We start from the raw sequence: 23,627 nt of genomic DNA on the forward strand, positions 1-23,627 counted from the left end.
CTTTGCTATCGAATCATAAAGGCCATCATGGGCTGGGGGGGCCACCTGAGGGGCTGGGAAATTGTGTCTAATGCCGTCCAGAGCTCCCTGAGGAAAAAATCTCAGGGGTGCAGATATTGTACATCACCGCCTCCAGCTTAACTCACACCCATTTTGTTCATGGAGGCACTTTTGCAAGCAAATTGGACAAGTGAGGTTGCCAAGGCAGAAAATACATGGCTGCTTTTGCAAGCATAGTGATGTATATCCAAAAAAGAAACATGAATAAAAGCAAAGGTATGTTTTAGAGAAGCTAAAATACGTGACCAGGGCAGAAGTCCCTACAGCTCGATCCACACAGCTCCCGGGCACCCTGCAGCCACCCAGAAAGGCACTGGTCCCAAATAACTGGTGACACTGGGTCTCTGCAAGAGGGTTTCTGCCCACAAACTCACCAGTGAAGCCAAGTGACTAAAATCCATTTTGCAAAGTGTCAGGCTCCCCCTGCTCCCGTTCAGGGTCCAGCGTGGCCCCTGGTCCACTCTGCCCTTTGCCCAGGGACGGGCTGCGGCACCGGCACTTACCATCGTCTGAAAGCAGGAGTGGAGCTGGGTCAGGAACGGAGGCTTCCCGGAGAGAGCCAGGACGCGTTTTTCAACCATTGTGCACTCTACGTCATCATCCTGGATAACAACATCCTTTTTCAAGATCTTAACGGCGTAGAGCTCGTCCGTGCCCTTCCTCTCCGCCAGCATCACCTGCACAAGGGAGAGGACACACGCAGGATAAAGGAAAAGGTGGATCTGCAATGCTCCTAGCTTGCCACGGCCAACAGCTAAAAATAATGGTTCGTTATCCTGTGGTTCCCATTATAATTCTGAAAAGAGATTCAGGTGCCAAATGATGCAGGAAGCTACCAGTGGCATTTCCAAAAGTATTTAGGAACCCTAAGTCTAACAAGTAACAAATCTACTTCCTTGCCACCTAATCACCTTGAGGAACCCCGTCCGAGCGGTTTACTGATGCCTGAGCCACAGATCACCCTTCAGCACCTCTCACCCCTGAGCTGGGACCCAGTTCAGCACCCTCAGGGTGCAAGCAGCATCGGGGGAAAGCACCAAGAGCGTGAACAGAGTCCATCAAATTATGAAGTGATAAAAACTTCAATTGGAAAAGAGTCCGTATATAGCCAATAGGAAGAAAGAACCAGCAAGATTTTCTCTGCCTCGCACAGCCCCTCCACAACGCGCGCAACAATCAAAACCCAATTACGTGCTGGTCCATCACCCAGCTGAAGCCCTGCTCATGCGGAAGAATCCATTCAACCTCCCATTTTAAAGCAGTTTCAACCGTTTGCAGATTTATTTATTACAATAAATGGGATGCGCTGCTTCTGCTTGTGCAAATTTCCCTCATTAATCCCATCAGCCCCAGTGAGGATTCCCAAACTGTTCCACCACGCTCCATCAGCATAAGCTGTTCCTTGGGCTGCCGGCAAAATAAACGGACTCTAAACCCACACTTTGCTTCCCATTTTCCCTCCTTGCACTCTCTCATCAAGTTAGATCTAAGCGCTCAGTGGAAATGAATTGCTTTCCATTTGAAAGAGTTTGCAGAAATCCTCCAGTCACCTCAGGAACAGGAGTTCGGATGTTTTGAAAATAAATTACGAGCAGTCAACATCAATAGGGTGGAACCAAAAGGCATTTCCGACTGTAGCAGATTGGCGGAGGAAACGCGAGCGGGTCTCACAGATGACTTTTGCAATGCTAAGAATGGCGTAATTAACCCTCCTGCACGGGGCCGGAGCCCTGCGCTCCTCACTGCAGCCTGCCCAGCTCCCCCGTGGAGCCCCGAGCCCCCCCGGGGAGCTGGGGCAGAGCCTGTCCCGGGGCAAAGCAGCCCCCTTTGGGGTTTGGGGAGAAGGCAGCAGTGTGCCAGCCCTCGGGCGGCAAGGCACGGGACACCACCCGAGGACTGGGGACCAGGCAGGGGACACAGCCCCAGGTCTGGGGTCTTTGGTGCCCACTCACTTGTTAGAGTGAAGACCCAGCAGTACAGAGGGGAAAAGCACCTCCTGAAAGCATGTGGCTCTGGCTCGTTTCAGGCGCTCGGCTGCGGCGCTGGAGAGGCTGGCTGTCCTTGACACACTGCTTGTCAGGATTAGCTGGGAATGGCATCAGGGCTCCTCAGCGCCAAGTGCTTTGGAAATCCACCGAGATTTACATTTTCATCAGCGGGGCCGGGATTGCAGCAGCCACACGCCGCACTCATCCGTCGGCAGGGCTAAAAAGCAGACTGGCAGCGTGACAGCGACTTCAGTAACCGATTCATTTACTTGCTGATGTTTGAAGAAAGTTGAGAGCGTGGAGCAGCTCGGCATGCTGCTGCAATGCAAGCAACCCAGCAAGGCACAGGGACCAGATCTGTGCTTCATCCTTTCCTGCTCCCGGCTCCCCGAGGTGTTTTGTGACAGCCCTTCGCCCCGAATAGAGGAGCTGAGCTCGCAGGAGCTCACGAGCACGGACAGACCAGCGCCCTGCCTGCAGCCACGGGACAGGGCACCAGGCACAGCGGCTTCCCGTGGAGCCCGCACCTCTGCCCTCCCTTGCGATTCTGCACAAACTGAACTGTTTCAGTTCATTGCCTCCATTTATCTTCACCGTTTTTACACAAGTTGAGATTTACAAGTCACCATGGGCAGGTGCTATAAAACGAGGCTGATTTTTAAGTGATAAAAGCAGACGGGCTTCAGCAGTTCAAAGTCGGTGGAAGAGAGAAGCGACCACTCCAAGAACAGAGTTTGTGGGAAGATGAAGCCTGTTACCTGGGAATGAGCACATTACATGCAATATCAATTATATGGAGACCTACCTTGCTATCCACGACCCTTTCAGAGAAAAAGTAACTAAACCATGGAACCTCTGAACCTGGCATCTGCTTCCGACTCGAAGGGACCATGCCGGGGCAGGGGGTGGCAGCAGGAGTCCCTGCGGGAGCAGTGATTGTGGGGCCAGGCAGGGCTCGGAAAGCATCCTGGTGCTTCTCCAGACATTTTCCTTGGAGTGTCTCAGGGGAGAGAGCATTGTCCTTGGTAACGGAGAGTGTTTGGGGATAAATGCACCAGGAGACTTCCCTGGGGGTATACATGGATCAAATGTAAAGGTAAAATCAAACGCTGCTGGCAAATAGGGTTTGCCTGTAGTACATAACACCGTAGGGGAGCTGAGCTCTGCCAGGGCGATTGGAGCCCGTCCTGCACAGCAGAAAACCCCAGAGCGAGTGGTGTGTGCCACCAAGATGTCAGCGCCCGACACCCACGCGACCGGGGACGTGGCTACCACCGCCCCAGCGCGCTCGGTCTCTGCAGCGCAGCGAGAGGCAGAGGCTGGCTGCTGTACCACATTAAATGTAAGAACCCTGCTCTAGGGCGTATATGGACTGTAAATGTTTCATGCGGTAACTTCCCAACGACACGGCAATCCCGAGCCACAGCTGAGCCAACCAGCCCTGCTTTACCGCAATGGAAAAGGCAAAAGGACTTTGCAGCTGCCTAAAAATCAGCTGCACTACACCCGCAGCGAAGAGGCCAAGTGTGAGAGAGCGGGGCTGGGGGAGCGCAGAGGGATGCTGAAAACCACACGTTACGCTGGTTCTCTCTCACATCTGGGCTGGCAGAGCGAGCAGCTCCAGAAGTGCACATCAAGACTAATGCTGTTGAGGATGCTGTAATCACTGAATTTGCATATGCAGAAAAGATTGCAGGCTCTGGTCTACGGCCAGTTGAGAAAATACCTTCTGCACTCCTGACAGGCACGAAGTCTGCACAACCACGAGCAGATTTGGCCTGTTCCCTGCGCAGGAGACAGGGACGCTCGCTGCCTGCGGGGCTTACGTGACCATCTCCGACTCCATCTTCTTCCGATCCTGCCCGCGGCAGCTCGGCAGCACGGTGCCAGCGCGACGGCTTGCAGCGCGGAGCCGCCGGCCTGTCCAGCTGTGTGGAGGAGCCTGCTCTGAGCTCGGTGCTCTGGGTGTGCGAGGGGCTGGCTCAGAGCTGGCTCCGGCACGCTGGCATCGCAGTTCCTATGGTGACTGCTGCACGGGCACAGCCGAAATCTCAGGAGAACCGCCACCGATGAGCGGGCTTCAGCAATGGCTGATAACGACACAGTGAGTAAAGAAAAAGATTGGGACCCACTGCGCTGTAAATACAAAAAGATTCAAACAAGTGAATGCGGTTTGATAACACCCTGAGCAAAACTGTGCACGAGATGCACGCTGGTGAAGGAGGGAGCGTGCACCCAAACCTCACCACGTCCCCAGGGGCTACAGCACAGCTCTGCAAGTCCGAGACACAGTCCCGGCCTGAGTGTGCCAACTACCAGCCCTTCTGCCACGTTTCATACCAAGAGAGGAGAGGAAAGTGTTTTACAGTTCTGGAGAAGCTGTAAAGAAGAATAACTATCACTGAGCATGGAAACGGTCTCCCATTGCAACCTAATCCGTAACTGCAGAGGCAAAAGAATCAGCCCCACTCAGGAAAACACCATAAAACCCCCAGAAAAGATTGATAGCATGGCAGATTGATTAGCTGCAAAAATACGAGCAAGCCACATCATTTAACTTTCCTCTATTTACGTTACAGCAAAGCAAACGCAGGGTGGGCTGTGCCAAGTGCTGCCTTCTTCAGTCGGAACCAGTCCCCGTGCCCTCGCCAGCCCAGCGGAGGACTCCCACCACTCACAGCTCCCGGGGGCTCCGACAGACCCCGCGGCCGGCAGCGGGGGCCAGCCCAAGAGGACCTGAGACCACCAAGGAGATCTGAGGGTCACCCTGTGTCCTGGGGCTGAACACTCCAAGCTGGGACCATGCACGCCCAAGCCCTTGAGCTATTTTCTAAACCAGAGCTATTTTCCATCCCCTAAACCTTGATGCCTGGCTCTGTGGGGACCTCCATCTGCCAGCTCACTCTCTGGAAAAGTAGACTGCATTCTTTTTTAATTTATTTTTTTTTTTGTGCAGAAAAATATTTAACTTGATTTATTCTTGTAATATAGAGTGTTTGTTTGGGAATGCTCCAGCATCATAAGCGGAGATATTCTGATGCTGAATGTAGAGAAAGCAAGTTTATTACACTCCACTGAGGCCAACACACAGGTACTCCTGACCCTGGGCAGCCGTAGTGGAGGACACAGAAAAATAGCAAACAGTAAATCTGAGCTACTGGTGCCAAAGGGTTAATAAGCTCATGCCCGAGACAAAGGCATAAAATCACACCAAACCAGTGTGATTACACCCAAAGAGTGCTCTCAGCCTGCCTGAACGGCAGCAGCAGCAGGGACTGGGAGGAAGGAGGCTGCCAGCACACGGCCAAGCACGGAGCAGGCGGTGCCAGCCCTGGAGAAGGACACCGCTGCCACGGACAAGACCGGCTGCTCGGCACACCGAGGGCAGGGAACCAGCCGGGAGCTGAGACCGGATTGCCAATCCTAGCCGAGCACCCGCATGGCACAGATCTGTGCACCTCTGCCCATCTCCTTCCGAAACATCCGGCACCTCCGTGAAAGTGCAAACCGAGCAGGTAGCAAAGCGTGCTCTGCAGCAAGGCCCCGCAGCCGGGCACCCTCCGCCGTGCCACCTCGGTGTCCCCACGCCGGGGGACGGGCAGTGGGATGCCGGGGAGGCAGGAGGGAAGCCGCGGGGGAGCAGTCCCCAGCAAGGCGCAGGCACACGTGCGGGTGAGGCTGCATCTACCCGTAGAAACCAACGTGCTGTTTTAATAAGCGCTAATTAGCATATTTATAACATTCTGTTCCAGGGAACAGTTTCTGTCACACATTCCCTTATATAAGCCATGATGCTGACTGAAGAGTTTGCTAATGTTTCTCAAATTAAAAGAAAGAAGGGGGGGGGGGGAACCACAAGTACAGAGTTTCCAGATGCCAAGCATAGACTGTAAAAGGAATTAGGTGTTTGGAGGGAGAGAAAAAGGGGCAAAAGCGACACAGAAACGGGGATACGTATTCATTACTGAGCGAGAGCAGCACAGGCACAACGCAGGGGGCTTTCCTGCTCCCCCAACGCTGCCAACCCGCAGCAAAAGTGTAAAACACAGAGCGACAGCAGCCTCCTCCGCGGTGGCATCACCTGCAGGGGAAGCACGGGCTGATGCTCTGGGTGCTGGGGACCGTCAGGAGCTCCCCATTCTCCTCCTCTTACAGATGTTTCAGTAGATCTCTAAGCTCTCCACTTCCAGAAAGGGAGCAAACACCCGTCTAGAGAGGCTGGGACCTCCCCAGAGCTCAAATGCCAGCAGCAAAAGGCGGCGGGGGGCGGGGAAACGGGTGCCAGCTGTGAAAGGCGGGTTTCACCCCTTGTGCTCAGCAGGCGATGGGTGAGCATCCCTCCCCTGGCATTGCCTCCTTAACTCCACTGCCCGCCCAAGAGATGTGCCTGAAGGCAGAGCAATATTCCCTGCAATTAAGGCAATTTGCTAATCAGAGCCACGTCAGGCCACCCGTCACACCTGCAAACACCGCACTGGCGCACAGCAAAAGCAGCTCACCTGCCTGCCCGCTCCAGGCTGTGAAGCCTGAGCAGCCACCCGAGGACTGGAATTTCTAATGGAAATCGTGACAAAGTTGGCAAGACCCCAAGAAAAATGAAGGCTCTAAATCACATAATTACTAGAAGAATGAAATTCTGTTACCACTCATAACCAGTCTGGAAAGTCAATTAAAATGTTCATGTATATTTGTAATTATTAGAGAAAAAACCCAGCCAAATAATAGAGAGCTTTAAAGACACAGTACACACCCTGCTTCCCAAAAGAGAGCATCTGATATTTGTGATCTGATCAGACATCTCAGGTCTTCATCACTGTGACACAGCAGTCGTGCGGTCTGGGAGGGAGCCAACAAACTGGGCTCCCAGTACCACGACACTAGTGCTCCCAGGCAGAGCAAGGACAGATCACACCGGAGTAGCCACACGGCCACAGCTCAGAAATACTAGAAACATCTAAATACAGAAATTGCAAAGGCGTATGTTGTACCGCACCTTCCCAAAGCTTCCTTTTCCCAGCACCATCAGGAAATTGAAATCCGAAAGTTTCATCCGATCTCTGCTCCCGTTGTTGTCGAATTTAGAAATGGCATTTGTTGTCTTCTCATCCGCAGCCTTGGACCCTGTTCCAATCTTGGCTCTCTGCAAAGGTGGAGATGGGACGGGGAGAAAAAGAGAAAAAAAATACTGAAAACAGTGTGGAGAGAGGTCATTACAAAACCCGCAAGTGCTCCTGAAATCCCACGTTAAGCAGCTCTATTCCAGGTCAAACGCTACCCTGAGCTACAGGAACCTCTTCTGTAATCGTGACAGGGACAGCACCAAGAAGGGCACTGGAGAAATTATCAGCCCCAACATATGGCACTGTTCGGCTGGTTCCCAGTTAATCTCTGCGAGGGCAACTGGGAACCACATCTGCCCATTACCCCATTACCCTCTCCCCGCCGGCAGCAGGGCACAGCAGGCAGCGTGGCCAGGGAGCTACCCTGTAACATGCTCGACGTCATCCAAAGTGTAGAACAGAGACTTCAATAAGCTTTTTTTTTTTTTTTCCTTCAAAGCTGGCTTCTGTCTGTCACCTCACCAGAAAAGGACAGGTGAATATAAATACATTAGGGTAAAATACAGGACTTTTTATCCAGCTCCACCTCCGTTACCATCTGATATTGAAGAGAATTGCACTCCCGTGCCAGTTCAGGCTGAACGTAGGAAGCTACAAATCCATTTTGAACAAACCAGAATAGCAAGTGCTCCTCCTGCATCCACAAGCAATCGCACGAGCTGCTGCAATCACAATTGCTTATTAAGGAGCCTCACAAAACCCCCACGTTTTTAAACACAAAATCTCATCAGTTGCTCGGCACCTCCTCATTGGTCCAGGGGCTATCTAATCTGCTGAACCACAGTTTGTAAAAGCTATCTCACAATTTATTCCGTTTTAATTTTTAGAAATATGCAACAGTGTAAGGCTTGCACTGAGCTCAGTCTAGCATGAAATTCCATTAACTCGATTCCAGCAGTTCAATTTGGCTGCTGCTCGCAGCTTCTCCAGATAGGAGCCTCACAAGTAATCTCCAAGCCTTTGCTGCTGCTAATTGGTTCTTGCAAGGTTCTCCGTGCTGTAAAATTCTCCATTCAAGGTCACCTGCAGCACCTACAAACATCTGAAAAAGTCCTGCACTGAAAACTAAAGGAATGGTCTCCGGGATTTGCAAACGTCATAATTTCTAACGCAGCTCTGCCCCAGGGAGGAGGCTGGAATCGTCCAACAGCCACCGGTACCTGCTACAGCCGCGCGCAGAGCCGCACAAGCGGCACGCTTGCTTCCCCATGGCAAAAAGGGCATGCATTGAACAGGAAATGAAGTCAACTGTCCCAAAGTACAAAGGTTTTTCCTCATTGGAATCTTTAGGTTTTTGCAACGTCCCTCAAAGAGGGGGATACGCAGCAAGAGCATTTTACTTCAGATCAGCCCAGATGACAAACAGCAGAGTCCTTGCGGGTTTGGTGCTCACCCAACCATGAGGCGCTCCACTGGACACATCGTGGTACACCAAGGGTGAAACCATGATTGCACCGTGTGGTACGGTGTGACAATCTCAAATATCTTACGCAAGTAAAAAATATTATCATCTCTATTCTGCAGAGTGCACAGCCTCAGGCACTCAGCACTTGACCCTCCACCATTCATGAAGCCAAAGCCTTTAAGCTCTGGCACTGACTGAAAGCTGCTCATTGAAGTTGGCCAACGAGGGATCCAAATGTGGGCAACCGAACGAGAGCAGCCTCTGCGTCTCCACAAAGCCAGCCCTGTGTCCTGTAACTTTGCCTTCAGCAATCCTCACCCCGTTGTATTTCTAAGCTATCTCCAGAAGAAACATGTCCTTATCAGCAGGCAAAATAGTCATATTCTGTGAAAGCTTCCTAAATACTCTATCACAGCTGAAAAACAATCTTGTCAGGTCAGATTTGACGCTAAATTAACCTCTGTGAAAACAAGCTGTACTAAAATTCAAGGGCAATATTACGTTTCCATTCAATGACACCAAAAGCACACCTCTGCTTTGGACGAGCCCGTACTCTCCCACACCTCTGCAGCCCAGAGCACGGGGCTTGGCCACGGGATCCCTGACACGCTGACCAAAGCGAGGGAAGGCTTTCAGCCCTGAGCAGAGTGGAAAAGAGCAATACCAAGAGGGAAGGAAGGAAAAGGATTTTCATTTGCTTCATCCCAGCAAACCGGGCAGCTTCAGGCACAGCGTTACCAGCAGCGCCGGCAGATGCCCGGGTGAGCACCCAGCACCCAAGCGTGAGAGCGACTTCAGGTCCCTCCTGTTGCCTACGGCTGCTCCCAAGTCTGCGTTTGAAGAGGGGCTGCTTCAGTCACAGTCAGTCTTGCACTTGACCTGAATTTGCAGCATCGCAGTATGTTCACAGGAGACAAGAGGAGGATATAAACACAACGTGACTTCCCTGATGAAACAGGCTCAGTATGTAGCTTGGCCAGGAGGGGGAAAGGTCTTTTTTGGAAAAGAGCCCAAAATAAGAGTTGGGGAGATGTAAAGATGGTCATCCCCGAGTGAAGTGCCTTACCTTTGCTATTGAGTGTCTCTAACATCTACCTCTGAGCACAAAAGTCCTTTAACCTGTTTTTAATACACTCTTGACGCTCACACAATCTCGACACCTCTTTAAGGTTTACAACTGAAGCGTGCCAAATATTGCTCTCAAATTTTTTTTAAAAAAAGCACTTGACCTTCGTTATCCAACTCCATTTGTTATAGTTAATTTACTACATCTGAATTTATGCAATAGCAGCTGACATTCACATCTATCAAGCTGTCCCAGCAAGCAGCTGATAAAGACCGAGCAGAATTAGCAGGGGATGTAGCGCAAGGCTTCACGCCGTGCTTTTGTCTCAGGATGCTTTCTTGTCAAGCCCAGGAGGTGCCCGCTGCAGACAGGCGGCTGCAGGAAGCGCAGCAGCAGGACCTCGGCCAAGAACAGCTTCACAGGCTGCCAGAAAGGGGCACGGCTCCAGCCAACAGCTCTGCGAGCACCCGTACATCTTCTGCGTTGTCCAGGCTGACAGCTCGGTCCTTTCAGCTAGATGCTTTTGCAATGTTAAGTCCACTCAAAATACAAACCTGTCATACGCATCTCAACTTTGTCCTATTGATTCACGCTGCCCAGGAACAGGCAGGATCAAGCAACACTAATGCAGATCGATTGAAGGATTCTTTTTAGTCCTTATCATCTGAAATGCTGTGACAGCACCCTGGCTGCTGCATCACAACCGGGCGCCAGCGCACTCCTCGCCCCTCGGATGCCAGCACAAGCCATCGCTCGGCTAGCCAGGGATTTCTTTCCTTGTAACACTGACTTGCTCATAAAGGAGGATGGAACAGGGGAAGACGCAGCAAGGTGAGGGTACAGATGTACTCTGGCAGAGTGAAATGACACCTCTGGACAATCTATTTTCTGATCTGTAGACAACTCGTCATCGGACTTCCAACATACATAATGATTAACACCGCTGGAACACCATGAAATGCAACAAAAGCAGGTAGTTAATTCTTTACGGAGCTGACAGCCATTGGTTGTACGGCAACTGTTGTATTAGAACTGTCTTGTTTTCTTGGATATTCAGGCAAGTTATATATAAATGAGATAAACATGAGATTAAAAAAAGAAAGGAGAGAAAGAAACTAACTCTCCAGTCCTGTGCTACCATTATGGAGTTCACGCTGACAGCCACAAGAACAACTGTTTTATTTTACGTATGGCTCATTTCATGTAAGTCTCCAGACGTACCACATTCATTCTTAGGGTTCTGGGAAGACTTTAGCTGTACTGAAAAATGGCAAAGACCTATTAATTCAGTAATGTCTGGAAGATCTTCCATGGCCTATTGAGTAGTAAATAGGCATTTCTCCTTGAAGCCTCTTTGGGGAGTTGGACCCAAGCATCCCTGAAATCTTTCAGAGACTGGCATGGAAATCTCACCAGCTTCAGTTCACCTCCGTGCAGATCCCCGGAGCTGCCAGTGCAAAGCCCTGATGCTCCCTGACGCTGACAGCAGCTTAGCTGGGCCAGCTCCTCGGGGCAGCCGTGATAAGGCTCTGCGGAGCCTTTCTGGCTCCCTGAAATCCCACATCCACATTCATTCAGAAAAGCCCATCGCTTTTACGTCCTTTGCTTTCCCCGAGCGAGTATTCTGCACGCCCATCGGGACGGGCCAGAGCTGGCCGCAACGCCAAGCCCTCAGACCCCGCTGCTCGCGGGAGCGCTCTGGCTGGTGCTGCTGGCTTTCCCCCCAGTTACGGGCTCTCTTCAGACGACGCACTGTCACTCACCTCACCTTCGCTGTCACTTGGCCATATCAGCCAGCCCGTAGTCCAGTTAGCGTGGACTCCACTCGTGGTTCCTCAGGTTACCCCGCGACCTGGGCTGAGAGCAGTGCTACCCACCGCAGGAAGGATGGGTTACCCACCCTGCTGAGAGCTACATCACTGCCCCGTACGTATTGCCTGGCATTCCGGGGTTACAGCAGCGCTTCTGTCGGTAACACCTGGGGGCAAAGCGCCGTCCAGGATTGCTGATACCCCGTGCCAGCTCACCCAACCGTCGCCCTCTTAAAAAAAAACCCAGCCCGGTCTCAGTGCACAAGGCAGGGTAAAGAGGCTGCCACGACATTTAACGGCTAAGAAAGGGTTCCTTTCTAAGATTAGCTGCAAATCCAATTATATTAATATCTTAATTTATCTTAGTTAATTATATTAATTCATAATCAGCAGCATGACAGAAAAAACAGATGAACAAATCCTATTATATGGCACCTCAGAACAAGGGTAGAACTGCTGTACCAACAACTCGCGCACGTGCTGACTTCAGGAGCACGGTTACATCAGGTCATCCTGGGGCATCCAGGATCTTCACCCCTCTTTAATTGGAATATAGTGTTGGAAATACATTCACTGAAATATCTCCTCTTCTAGCTACGCTATACTCATTTCGGCAAACACAAATTGTGAATTAGGTAAACCTAACAGAAAGACAGACGTGGTCTGAAACAACGCAAATGAAAGGGGGATGTTTGCTATGCTGCTTGCTTTGCAGTAAGAAGAAATGACTTCTTAGAAATGATGGGATTTCAGACTCCTTCCTACCCACAGGTAGCAGAGACACGGGATCAAGCACGCTTTTAGTGGAGCACAAGGCACCAAGCAAAGATTACACAAAACTCAGCACTGTACAATATCCTCTGTTGTATTTTCAACCTAACTGCCAAAGAATAATTTTCGTATCTCTCATCTCCTCATCCATCAGAAATGACTGTTCCCTTCCCCAGCTAATCCACTGCCTGCTTCTACCACGCACACAGTCAGACACACACGTGCACAGCAAAGTCACTGTACTTTCAAATTAGAAGAGAGTATTCCAAAAGGGAGAGATGGATGGCTCAGTCCATGTGCTACAATTAAAAACCATCCTGGCAATCCCATCAGAAAATTGCCTGCGAATGAGCCCTACACCTCCAGCTCCTGGTGTATCTGAATCCTTTTGCCTTAACTTGCTCTTCTGCAAACCTCTACAAAATGACTTTGGCTCATCTGTCCCTGCTCCCCGTCATTCCTCGCACCACTGTGCGGTTGCTCCTGGCCTCCCCGCGTGCCTCGTGCTGGAGAAGCCATGCAGCTGCAAGGACTGGGAAGCCAAGGAGTGCCCAGATCCCTGGCTCAAAGCACCCGCGGTCTCTCCGCTCTCCCCTGCCCTGGCAGCACCAGCCCGGCACGGTGACAAGACCCAGCGCTGCACCAGCGAGGCAGGAACCGCTTGCAGATGCATCACAAATTTCCCATTCCTAAACTGATCCAGCAAGGTCCTCGCATATTATTTAACATAGTCAAACCAGTGCTGGAAAGCTTCGAATCTTGGGAGTGACTTTTTTTAAGTGTAACTGAACAACTTACCTTCTGGAAGGACTGCTTGAAGTTCATGCCCTGGAGCCAGGTGCGCCCCGGAGAGCCTCGGGAAGGACCGGCCAAGGGCACGGGCCCCCCAGGAGCGGGTGCAAAGTGGGGAGAGGGAGAAGCGATGGGCCGTACCCTGCTCCGTGTTCCCTGTGCTGCCAGGGAAAGAACTGGCAGGGAAAGCCCCTTGCCGAGCACACGGCAGGGAGCGAGGAAAACCCCGAGTTCCCAAGAAAAATCAATTCACCTCAAACTTCTGCCTCAGTTCCTCATTTCCTTCTTCTCCCTCAGGAGGCACCGGGACGTTGAAATACTCCCCTTCCTCCTGGCTCAGCAGCTTAAACCTGGAGGGACACGGTGAGAACGTCAGGTCAGAATGGCAGGCAGGATGAAGGCAGGCAGGACCCCCCCCCTCCCGCCCCAAGCACAGCTCTGCCTCCAGGTGACCCTTCCCCAAGGTTAGAAGACCCCCCCCAAACCGTCCCACTCATGTACCCGAGTGGAGGGTTGTTTCTGGGGTCCCTTGCTGTACCGGGGACCCCAGCCACCGCAACCCAGAAAGCACATCCGATACCCGCTGTAGCGGACACCACAAAGCACCGATGCCCCTTCCAAAACACAAGTGTGACCCAAAAACCCACAGACAAAGCACGTCTTTCTCATGACTGCCACGGGCACATGCGTGGGCAAGCTCCTTGCCCACCAGCTGCCCCAGGTGCCAAGGCAGGCTGGGTTCCATGGGGGGAGCACACAGAGCTGGCTGGTGCTGGGCTTGCGCCGACAACCCCGAGTGCAAAGCCAAGATCCTCGGGGGGGGGGGAAGAAAAAAGTTTAGGCAGCAATTATCAGAAATCATGGAAACGTTGTTCAGATCTGAGGCGTTTCACACGACCGCAGGCAAAGCCTTGGCTCCATCGGCAAACCCCTCCTGGCAGCCGGAGGACGGTTATCAGCCGGGTGTTATCTACGGAGGCTGCACGGAACGAACAAAGTGCTATTTGCATAATATAGGGACAGACTCTTCCTTTGAGCTTGTTTTCTCCATTAACTGCAGTTGTTTAGATATGAAATATACATCAGAGCTCCTGCTAGAGTTTATTCTAGCCAAATGCTGTGACAAGGAAAATTACTTAGATCTCCACTTACACGATTTTTAAAAGGCTGGGAAAACGATCAGACCTTGGGCCGCATCAGAAGCCGGCAGCGCACCAACGCCAGCCGACACACACGCATCCTTACAGCTGACTGGAAATTTGGGGGAAATGACAATTTTCTTCTCTTTTTCCAGGAGAAAAGCCGTGTCTCAGTCAGGGTCTGATTCGTGGCAAGCGAGGCTCGTGGGTTGAGCCCTGCCGCGCCGCACCGCACGATAACAGGGCCAGACTCTGCCTGCAGCCCCACCACGGGTGGGTTTTCCTGGGGGGGGGACGGCACACGCTGCCTGACTGTGGGCCCCCGCCGGGCGGGACGAGGCAGACAGCGGCAGGGAGCACCCCCAGACCCCCAGCTCTGCCCCCCAAGCTGCTGCTGTGCCAGGGAGGCAGTGGGTGCCCCGCACGGTGCCTGCCCTCCAGCCCACCCCCCCTGTGCAAGAGATGCACGACGCGGCGCTGTGCGGGCAGGCTAGCCTGCCGGCTAACTCCTCCTCCTCCTCCTAGTTCTCTGCTCTAAGTGAGACACGTACAGCTTCCACGGTGGAAAAGACAGAGTCCGAGGTGTTTGCTCAACTCGCGGAATGCAAATTAATAGCATGCAGGGTTTTGGTTTCCAAAAGACATATAATATCTATTTTCAATTATTACACTTCACATGGAAAGGTAACACAGCTCTCAGGCATCAGTGGCTAGGGAGAAAAAAAAAGGGGGGGGGGGAAATAAGGCAGCATGTGTCCTGCTGGGGGAGATAAAATGGAAATGAAGAGACCCATTGAGAGCGGGTGTTACAGACCCACTGTGTTCATCTTTCGTATGGTAACGAGTGCCAGTAATTACACACTTTGCTAGCATTCCTCCTGTTATCGAACGGCCCCCCTCAGCACCATTTCTGACAGTCTGCGTGCTCGAAGCGGCTGACCCTGCCACAAATCGCAATTCAAAGCGTGTCCCCCCACCCCTTCACCCGCTCACAGCCTTGCTCTCCTGCACGCCTGACAAAGCCACGTCGCCTCCCCGCTACAGAAACTAAGGGAATCCAACCAGAAAATGCTGGGAAATGCTTCTTCTCCTGGCGGGTGATGCGTTCCCCTCCCGAAGTCTATGTGGTGAGAGCCCGCGGGGAGCACCGGGAACGCCACGCACCGTCTCTGTGTGTGCTCGGGGGAGGGAACAGCCCCCGAGCAACCCTGCAAGGGGCAGGGGGACACGGAGGAGGTGACATGCAGGCATCCCATGCAGGGCTGTCCTGGTGCCTCTGGCCGTCCCGTGGGACACCCCACAGCCCACCACAGCACCAGCGATTCTCACCAGTCTGAGAGGTGGAGCGGCACCGTGCACGGGAGCCAAAATGGCTGGCGGTCCTCGAACAGAAGGATGCCGGTAAAGTACAACGGGTTGCCATACCTTCCAATGTGCACAAAACAATCAGGATTGCTTTTTGCCCATAGTATTTTTAAAATAATTGCGCTCTCACCATCCATCGACTCCCGACTTCTGCAGCTCAGAAATCCCGAAGGACAAGGAGCCCATGAAATCATTCCTGCTGGTCAGATCCCAGTCCCAAATCTCCACAGACAACCGCCTGTCTTTGTCTGCCTCTTTCAGTTGGCTGGAAGAGAGGAAAGAAAAAAGGGAGGGTTTTATTCTGGAAGCCATTGCTACACCACCGTGCCCTCCATGCTCCATAAAAACACAGATGCAAAATGATGCGATGACCATTCAGCTCTCTCATATTTGATTTCCCAACCCTATCCGCTTCAAACGGAGAATGCAGAATTCCTGCCATGAAACGCTCGGCTTTGATCAGGGGTCAGGGCAGAGGTTTGAGCATTTCTGAGTCACACTTACAGGACCAAAAAGAATTATTTCTCAGTTGAATCAGCTTCATGTCTCTGAATAATTAAATCAGAGAAAATACAATCATATTAATTCTTAGGGGTGAGAAAAATGAGTTTACAAGTTTAAAAATTTTTCTTGTACTTACAATTTAAATGTTTCATTCCACTCCGGATTCAGGGAGCACTTGATAGTTTTGGTCTTCTGTTTGCTTTCGTTTTTGGGGTCAGGGATTAGTTTAAGCTTCACGTAGGGATCTGACAGGCCATTAGGATCCATAGGAACTAGGTTTTTAGCATCTCTTACTGGGGAAGAGAAAAAGGATTCAATTCAGTATTCAAACTATAAAAATACCCAACAATTGACAACTTCCCTCTGTGGCAGGAATAAGTGTGAAAATAGCGATTAAAACGAGATGCAAACATGGACATTACATGAGAAACGACATACACCTACCAATGCAGAGCAAACACAGCCAGACAAGGGAGGCTGAAGGATCAACTCAAGAGATTATTGTCCCTTTCTGATCGGATGATTTGTTATTTTCTCTCAGTTTTAAACAGTTTAAAGCTGCTTTGTTTCCTCTTCCACCTTGGTAAGCAGAATTGCACCGATTTGCATCTTTCTTCCGGGAGAGGTGGGAGCACGGGGACAGTGCTTTCCGCAGAGAGCGGAAACATCAATGAGCCATGAACAGGGGAGAGCAGGCACCAGAACGCACCAGCACAGCGGCCGGATCCAGCACCGAGCTCTCCTCTTGGGTGCCCCTGGGCTCAGCTGCGGCAGCCCCGAGGGACCGGGGGATGCCCGCAGGGAGCGGTGCGGGCGCTGGGCTCGGCAGCATCACCCCAGCTCCGGGAGCCGGAGCGTCTCCCCCAGGGAGCAGGAACAGAACAAGGAGCAGAAGAAGGGAGAGCAAACCTGTGTGCGACCTCCACTGCTTGTAATTGGATTGCAGCTTTGGCAAATTAAATAGAATCAGGCTGTTCTAAGTCTCTTTTCCCAGATTAAGCCAAAAAGGGTCTGTCTTCTGGGAGAAGGGTCTTATCTTCCCTTCAGCTCGAGCAAAGATATCAGAGATGGAAAGTCTGATGGGACATGATGGAGTACAGCTGTAACCAGGGAAAAAGCTGCTCGCAAGAAGTCCAGAGCAGAAACTCCCCTTCCCTGCGCCACAGCCAGCAGACACAGCTCCAATGGGTGCTTTGCAGGCTTCTCCTGCCCAAACCGCCCAGGTCTGAGCGGGCAGCTCTGCCCGAGCGGCGGTGGGGACTTCCCTCCCGCCAAAGCATTGCGGTTACGGAGCCCCCAGCCCCTGCTCAGCAGCCGGCACGGTGCCCGCCGGCAGCCCCTCGGCGCAGCATGCCCGCCCCTCCCCAGGTGCAGTGCACCCCTCGGGGATCAGGCACGGAGGGTCGTGCCGTGTCGGGAATGGGGAACTCGGCACTGCCTGAAATCCCACCGGATCACACTAGCAGCTCTGCTGTGAGGTTCACCGGGGGCACAGCTTCACCCCATACACCCTAATCCCGAGAAGGAGAGGACTCCAGCTGCACGTGCAGTGCTGCAGGATGTTAGAAGATACTTTCAGAGAGTCAGCAAGAGCAAAAACAATCGCTCAGTTCCCAAATCACCAGTAAGGCATTTCTGATGCAAGGCTGGAAGCCAGATAGTTTTGAAAAGTGCATTAATGATCCAAAATCTGCAATCTGCTGCTGTCCTCCTGAAGCATTGCCCAATTTCCGGCTCCACAGAATAAAACTTGTAGCCAAAATTCAAATCTGCATTTATAAACTAGCTCATTTATCAAACATGACACCCTTGACAGCAGCTTGCGAGACAGAGAGAGGCAAGCCTGCCGGGAATCGCCCGCTGCCCAATTACTGGTGCCCAGGCAGCCCTATCGATTCGGCAGCACTAGATATTTTCAGACTCCTGAGACGAGGCAGCCCCAGGAGCCAGAGCCGCCTCCTGCCCCCCTGGCAGAAGGGGAAGGAATGACTTCATTGCTGACAGCCCCAGAAGCAGCGATACACAGTGACCTTGCCGTGGATGCCGTCATGCCCGGGACAGGTCGGATCTCATTGCTGGGGTCAGGGACGCAGATGCAGCAGCTGCTCAGCGTTGGCATTTACAAACAGCTTTCTCTGCTCGTGTGCAAGAAGTGGCTTTGCTGTCTGGAAGAGGGGGAGGACACGTGGCGAGGCGCTGGTCCCTGGGGCAGTCCCCTCCCGCAGGTTGCGCAGGCAGCAGCGGTCCCATTTTCCCAGCAGGAATGAACGCCCTGCCAGGACCCGGGGACCCTGCGCACTGCACCGCTCCAAGATCTGCCGTCATCTCCAGGGAAGGTGCTGAGGGGGGTCGGGGACCCTGGAGCATCCCAAAAACACTTGTGAGAAGATGCCCAAGGAGGAGGATTCACCCTTCCTGTACCAGAGAGGCTCAAGGCTCGAAATTTCTTTAAACAGACAACAGGCATCTCTGGAAGACAGTACAACATCAGGTCCGAGTGGCTTTCAAGCTTCTCCGGTTATTGCCAATTTGTTACGTATTGCACAGGCTGCTCTCCAAGCTGGGGCCAGCTTTGCACTGGGCCATCCCTCCTCAGACCCCATACGGGTAGAAATCCTCCGCAGCAGTGCCAGGGCTGTTGAGGCACCAGCGCCCGACGTGCACTACCTGCTCCGCAACAACCTCATCCGCTTAACGAACCTGCACAGCCCCGCGTCCTCTGAGAGCAGCCCAAGAGTCGCATCCTCTTCCGCCTGTAACTGCTTGCTGTGACACAAGCAGCATGACTTCATTCCTATAATGTCCTGACAATTATCTTCATGTGCCATTTAATAAATGAATCTTTTTTCTTTTTTTTTTTTAAATTTGGACATAAATACCAGCTCTGCACTTCAGAGAATGCAGAGTAGTTATTCTGTGGCTTAATTTGGACTCTCAGTCAAAATCTTCTGCGGAAAGCTTTGTACTATCCAAGCAGAAAGGCCTGCAATCTGCTGTGTAAAATCTTTAAGTAATGAGTTTAATTTCCAAGGGCCCTGCCAAGGCTCTGCACGGATACAGCCAGAACGCCTTCCCCTCCCTCACCCCTTATCAGAGAAGAATACATATTTTCTCGTCACCGTTATAAGCTTTTATCTGTGCCTTTTTGATAGGAGACAAGGCAATCTTTATAACCACATTCCTGAATTATAAAACACAAAAGTGTATTAGAGAAAAGTCCCACAAAAGGTCCTGCCAAGGCACTACCTGGCAATGAGCCCGCGGGGGAAGCAGTCTTCATAGGGTTTGTACATAAACAGCAGGAATGGCTTTTGCTGTTTGCAGACATGGGAAGTGCCTTGTACGGGGAGCCCAGCGCTCCTGCACCCCTGTCCCCAGCCCAGAGCCCTGCCAGCATCCCCCTGTCCCGCACCCTCTGCACGGCTCCATCCTTAACTCCTCGGTCGGTCCGACCACGGGTTCGACGGCAGCCGTCGCAGCTGCAGGCAGCCGTCCCGCTCTTCTGCAGGCTGCTGCCTTCACCCGAGCGCAGGGGGACCCTCTGGCATGGTGAACGATGCCCCCAAGTGCCCTGCTGAACCACGGCCTCTTAATGCCCTCCCTTTGCAACTCTGGCTGTAGAATTATCATGAGAACATATTTTCAGTGACCCTGACCATCTGCAGCACAGGGAGATGTCAGGGCCTTGGGGGAAGATCTGATCTCCACGTCAAAAGCAGACAGCCCACTGCCACTCGCTATCGTGCAGGACCACTTAAACCAGGGGTGTCACGGTCCTGGGCACTGAATGGCACCCGCCCCAGCCCCAGTGCAGGTCCCGCACCGACGGTCTGGGGCAGGAGATGGTCCACGCTGGTGACCATCACTCTTCATCTGCTCCGGGGGTCAGCAGAAATCCCTGGGGACTCCTCAGCCACCCCCAGACAGATGGCAACAGTCCCTGTGTGAGCAGCAGGACTGACCCAAGAGCTGGAAGAAGCCGCTCGCTCTCGGGACTCAAGCCAGATGATGTCCCCGTACAGAGAGAGGATGCAAAATTATGTCGCACTGAATCAATGCTCCGATTTTGCTTCATGTTTCACCGTCCAAACGGCCAGTGTAACATCCTCTGCAGACAAATGAATAAGCCTTCATCATTTATCAGGCCATTGTTCACTTCTTTAAGGAACAGGAAAAATAATTCCTGACCCTCTTAGTCAATCCGTTTATGCCCTGAAGCATGAGATTTGATTACCTCATGTTATTATCTCAGCATGCAGACCTAAGAATTTCATTAATGGGAATAATTTTATCTATTCATTTAAAAAACCAAAATGCTTCTGCTTGACCTTACATACCTTTCTGACTTTTCCAGCAGAAACCAACAATTAAGTGAAAGAAAAAAAAAAAAACCCTCAAGAATTGTAGCAGTGATACCTTGGGTTGAGAGAAACGTGCTCCTCTCCAACCGTTTATGGTATTTCTTTGACAGCTAAATTTGATGTAAAACAGTTTTACATCTGTTATATTCTGACAGTTTTGTGCATCATTAAGAAGTAGTAACATCGTTATTAGTAGTGATGAGTAACAATATTACAATCCCATTTAAAGCAGCTGGTCTTAACCCACTTTGGGTACCAAGCGCTGCTACGGCTGAGGAGAAGCCGCCCTGGTTCAGGCTACGGTCAGGAAGAGGCGTCGGTAAGCCTTGGACTTCATGGGATCTGGGGGGGGATTTGGGGTGGGGGCAGAGCCCACGTCCTCCTCTGCACACCGCAGGTGCCCGTACACGCTCGCAGGGGACGCGCGGGTGTGCGTGAGCGCTTGGTGCAGGCTGCGGCTCGGCAGCACCCGGCGGGTCCCTTCCCCGGCGCGTCCCTTCCCCGGCGCCCGTGGCACCACGGCGCGGGGAGCATCACTGCGCTGCCAACGGCCGGGGTGTCCTCAGGGCTGCACAGCAGGGCTGGCCCAGGATGAATAACCCTCTTGTTACACCACATCCTTCCACCACAGAACATCCCACCACAGCACCCTGGTGAAGCCGCGGCAGACCAAGACCAGCAGCCACAGCTCCGCAGCGCCAGCTTCCCGGGGGCAGCAACGATGTTCGGGGGGGATTTCTGCGAGGAGGAGTCTCTCCCTGCCTGGGGGGCACGGCAGGGAGCTGTAGTCCTGGCGTGGGGACACTGCTCCATTGCCATGGGAACAACATGTCACCCGTTCCACTGTGTAGGGCCAGGGCAGGTAGAGCTGGTTGAATGATATTTGAATAATTTATTCTGCAAAATTTGCAATAGTTTCCAAATAAATTATTCAGACAACATCTTTTAATTACTCAGCCAGCTGTAACTGCAGGAACAGGCTTGGGATGAGACACTTATTTCAGACACCCACATCTCCAATAGAAAACACGGGGAGAAATATCACTGTAACGAATACCCAAAGCAGGAGGGAACACAGCCTTTTCGGGCAGCTTGTTCTGGTCGGGGAGGTGACGGCCAGAAGCTCACAGCGGCTGCGAGAGCAGGGCAAGGCCCTTCCTCCAGTGCCAGCAAGAGCTGTACACAGAGAAGTGGCTCAGGCAGCTCCGGAGCAACCAAATGCTGCAGGACTGGGGAGGGATGCAGTGCTCAGGGGTGCGTAGCATCTCCCTCCCAGTGATGGGGAGGACTCTGCAGGTCTCCCCAGGAAAGCCCACCTGGAGGCCACTTTGCTGCCAGTCCCACCACCGCATGGCATCGCCCTGCTGAGCTCTGCTGCTGGCCAAAGAGGTGGCAGGCACAAGAGGATGGTTTCTGACTCTGTGCTCCCAGGATTGTTTTATCTGGTGTAAAATCAGCCCCACGCCAAGGAAAGGGGGCTGACGCCCCATCAACAGCTTCCCAGGGAAGGCAGACCACAGCCCAGCCCCAGGAGGTCTGCTCCCCACCTCCAACACTGCTCCCCCACGCCCCAGCCCACCCTGCCCCACACCTGGGCCACGGGAGATGCTGCACAGCCCTACGCGAAGGGCTGCAGCCGGCCCCGTCACCTGCCTGGGGTCCTGTGTTCACAGCTGGTACCCAGGTTTCCATGGGAAGGCAAGATTAATATGCTGGATAAATAAAGACCAGAAAGTTCTTTCTCACTAAATATGCAGTGCCATATGGGGGTTCACTTTTATGTCTTTTTTTTAAAAAAAAAAAAAAAAGCCTACAACAAAACCCACTCCTACCCTGCTCTTAAAGACAGCTTACACCGGCTGCCAAATCCTTTACCTTCATCTCTGAGAAAGCAGAGCCATTACGACATATTCAGTGCAGATAATTCTGCTTCCCATTGCCCACCACAGGGGAAAAACCCTTCTGAAAGCCCTGCTTATTGCAAGGGGAGGTCAGGGCTCAACCACATCAACCCAGCCCATCACCTCACCGCAGCCTTGGCCAGCAAAACACCATGCCACACCAGTGGCACCCCCCGTTTCACACCTCTTGGACAGGGTTTTGAAGAGGGGACCTGCAGAACTCATCTTCCTCCCTCCAGCAGCACGCACCATCCCCAGCCAGGAGCAGTCACATTCCAGCAAGCGCCCAGCTCTCGGATTAACACCCTCGTGCATTAAAACATTTAATTAATGCTCTGCACAAGAATATATTTGCACATGCTTATACAATAGAAAAGGCACAGGACTCATTATGGCTGCATCTTCCTGGGCCGGTGATTATTAATTAACACACTTCCAGCTCGTTTATCTAATCACAGCATAATTGGTTTCAGTTTTGGTCAATGTTTTACTTCATCAGCTCAGTAAATAGCAAGGCTCCGGTCCCGGCAGCCTCTGCCAATGCTGCAGGCGCAACAGGGGCATCGTCTGTAACCCCGAGCTGACGCCGTGCTCCCACGGGTCCTAAGGGAGGGGTCTCAGCTTCACCGGAGACACCAGGGACGTCGGCACATTGCCGAGACTCCCAAGAGAGAAAAGGGAACCCGACATTGTCCCCACGCTCCAGCAGCCCTTGCACAAGGACAGGGCACGCTCTGCTTTCACACGCACACAGGTCAAAGTCTCCTAAGCACGCTGAATAGTCTCCATCTCCCATGTGTGTCGTGGAACTTGCAGCATAACCCTATCACGTTTTTTCTGCATTTTAGTCCCTGTAGACCACTGCTTCCCTCAGATAAGTGAAGAACTGCCTGACCTCCAGCTTGGTGCAGGGTGCTCCACACCGACACACAACAGACTGCAACTCCCACCTGAACAGAGCGGCAGGCAGAGCTAGCTCTCGGCCGCAGGAGAGGAGCAATGCACAAGCAGAGCCCTCCATGCAACTTTCTGTCTCACCATCTCGGAGAAGCAATAGATTTAATGGACTCCAAGCCCAGCCTTCATATTAATCATAGAATGGTTTGGGTTGGAAGGGACCTCAAAGATCATCGAGTTCCAACCCCCTGCCATGGGCAGGGACACCTTCCACTAGACCACGTTGCCCAAAGCCTCATCCAACCTGGTCTTAAAACACTTCCAGGGACGGGGCAGCCACAACCTCTCTGGGCAACTATTCTCTCCAATATTGTCTCGCTTCTCCGTTTCCCAAACTGAAATATTCACATCTCAACATGACAGGCTCAGAATAATCTGCATTGGGAA

At 52.3% G+C, this 23,627-nt stretch overlaps 1 protein-coding gene across 2 annotated transcripts in view; it reads right to left on the reverse strand.

Moving 5' to 3' along the window:
* PRKCB (protein kinase C beta) overlaps positions 1-23,627 on the reverse strand; it is a 133,382-nt gene that overhangs the window by 33,997 nt on the left and 75,758 nt on the right. For both annotated transcript variants that reach the window (XM_075767396.1, XM_075767395.1), the window contains exons 6-10: positions 16,158-16,314; positions 15,648-15,782; positions 13,267-13,363; positions 7,042-7,188; positions 564-737 (exon numbers count right to left, since the gene is read on the reverse strand). In XM_075767396.1, coding sequence (XP_075623511.1) covers positions 564-737; positions 7,042-7,188; positions 13,267-13,363; positions 15,648-15,782; positions 16,158-16,314 — 710 coding nt within the window. The remainder of the gene's footprint in view (positions 1-563; positions 738-7,041; positions 7,189-13,266; positions 13,364-15,647; positions 15,783-16,157; positions 16,315-23,627) is intronic.

The sequence above is a fragment of the Balearica regulorum genome, chromosome 15, assembly GCF_011004875.1.
Source record: "Balearica regulorum gibbericeps isolate bBalReg1 chromosome 15, bBalReg1.pri, whole genome shotgun sequence".
Lineage (NCBI taxonomy): Eukaryota > Metazoa > Chordata > Aves > Gruiformes > Gruidae > Balearica > Balearica regulorum.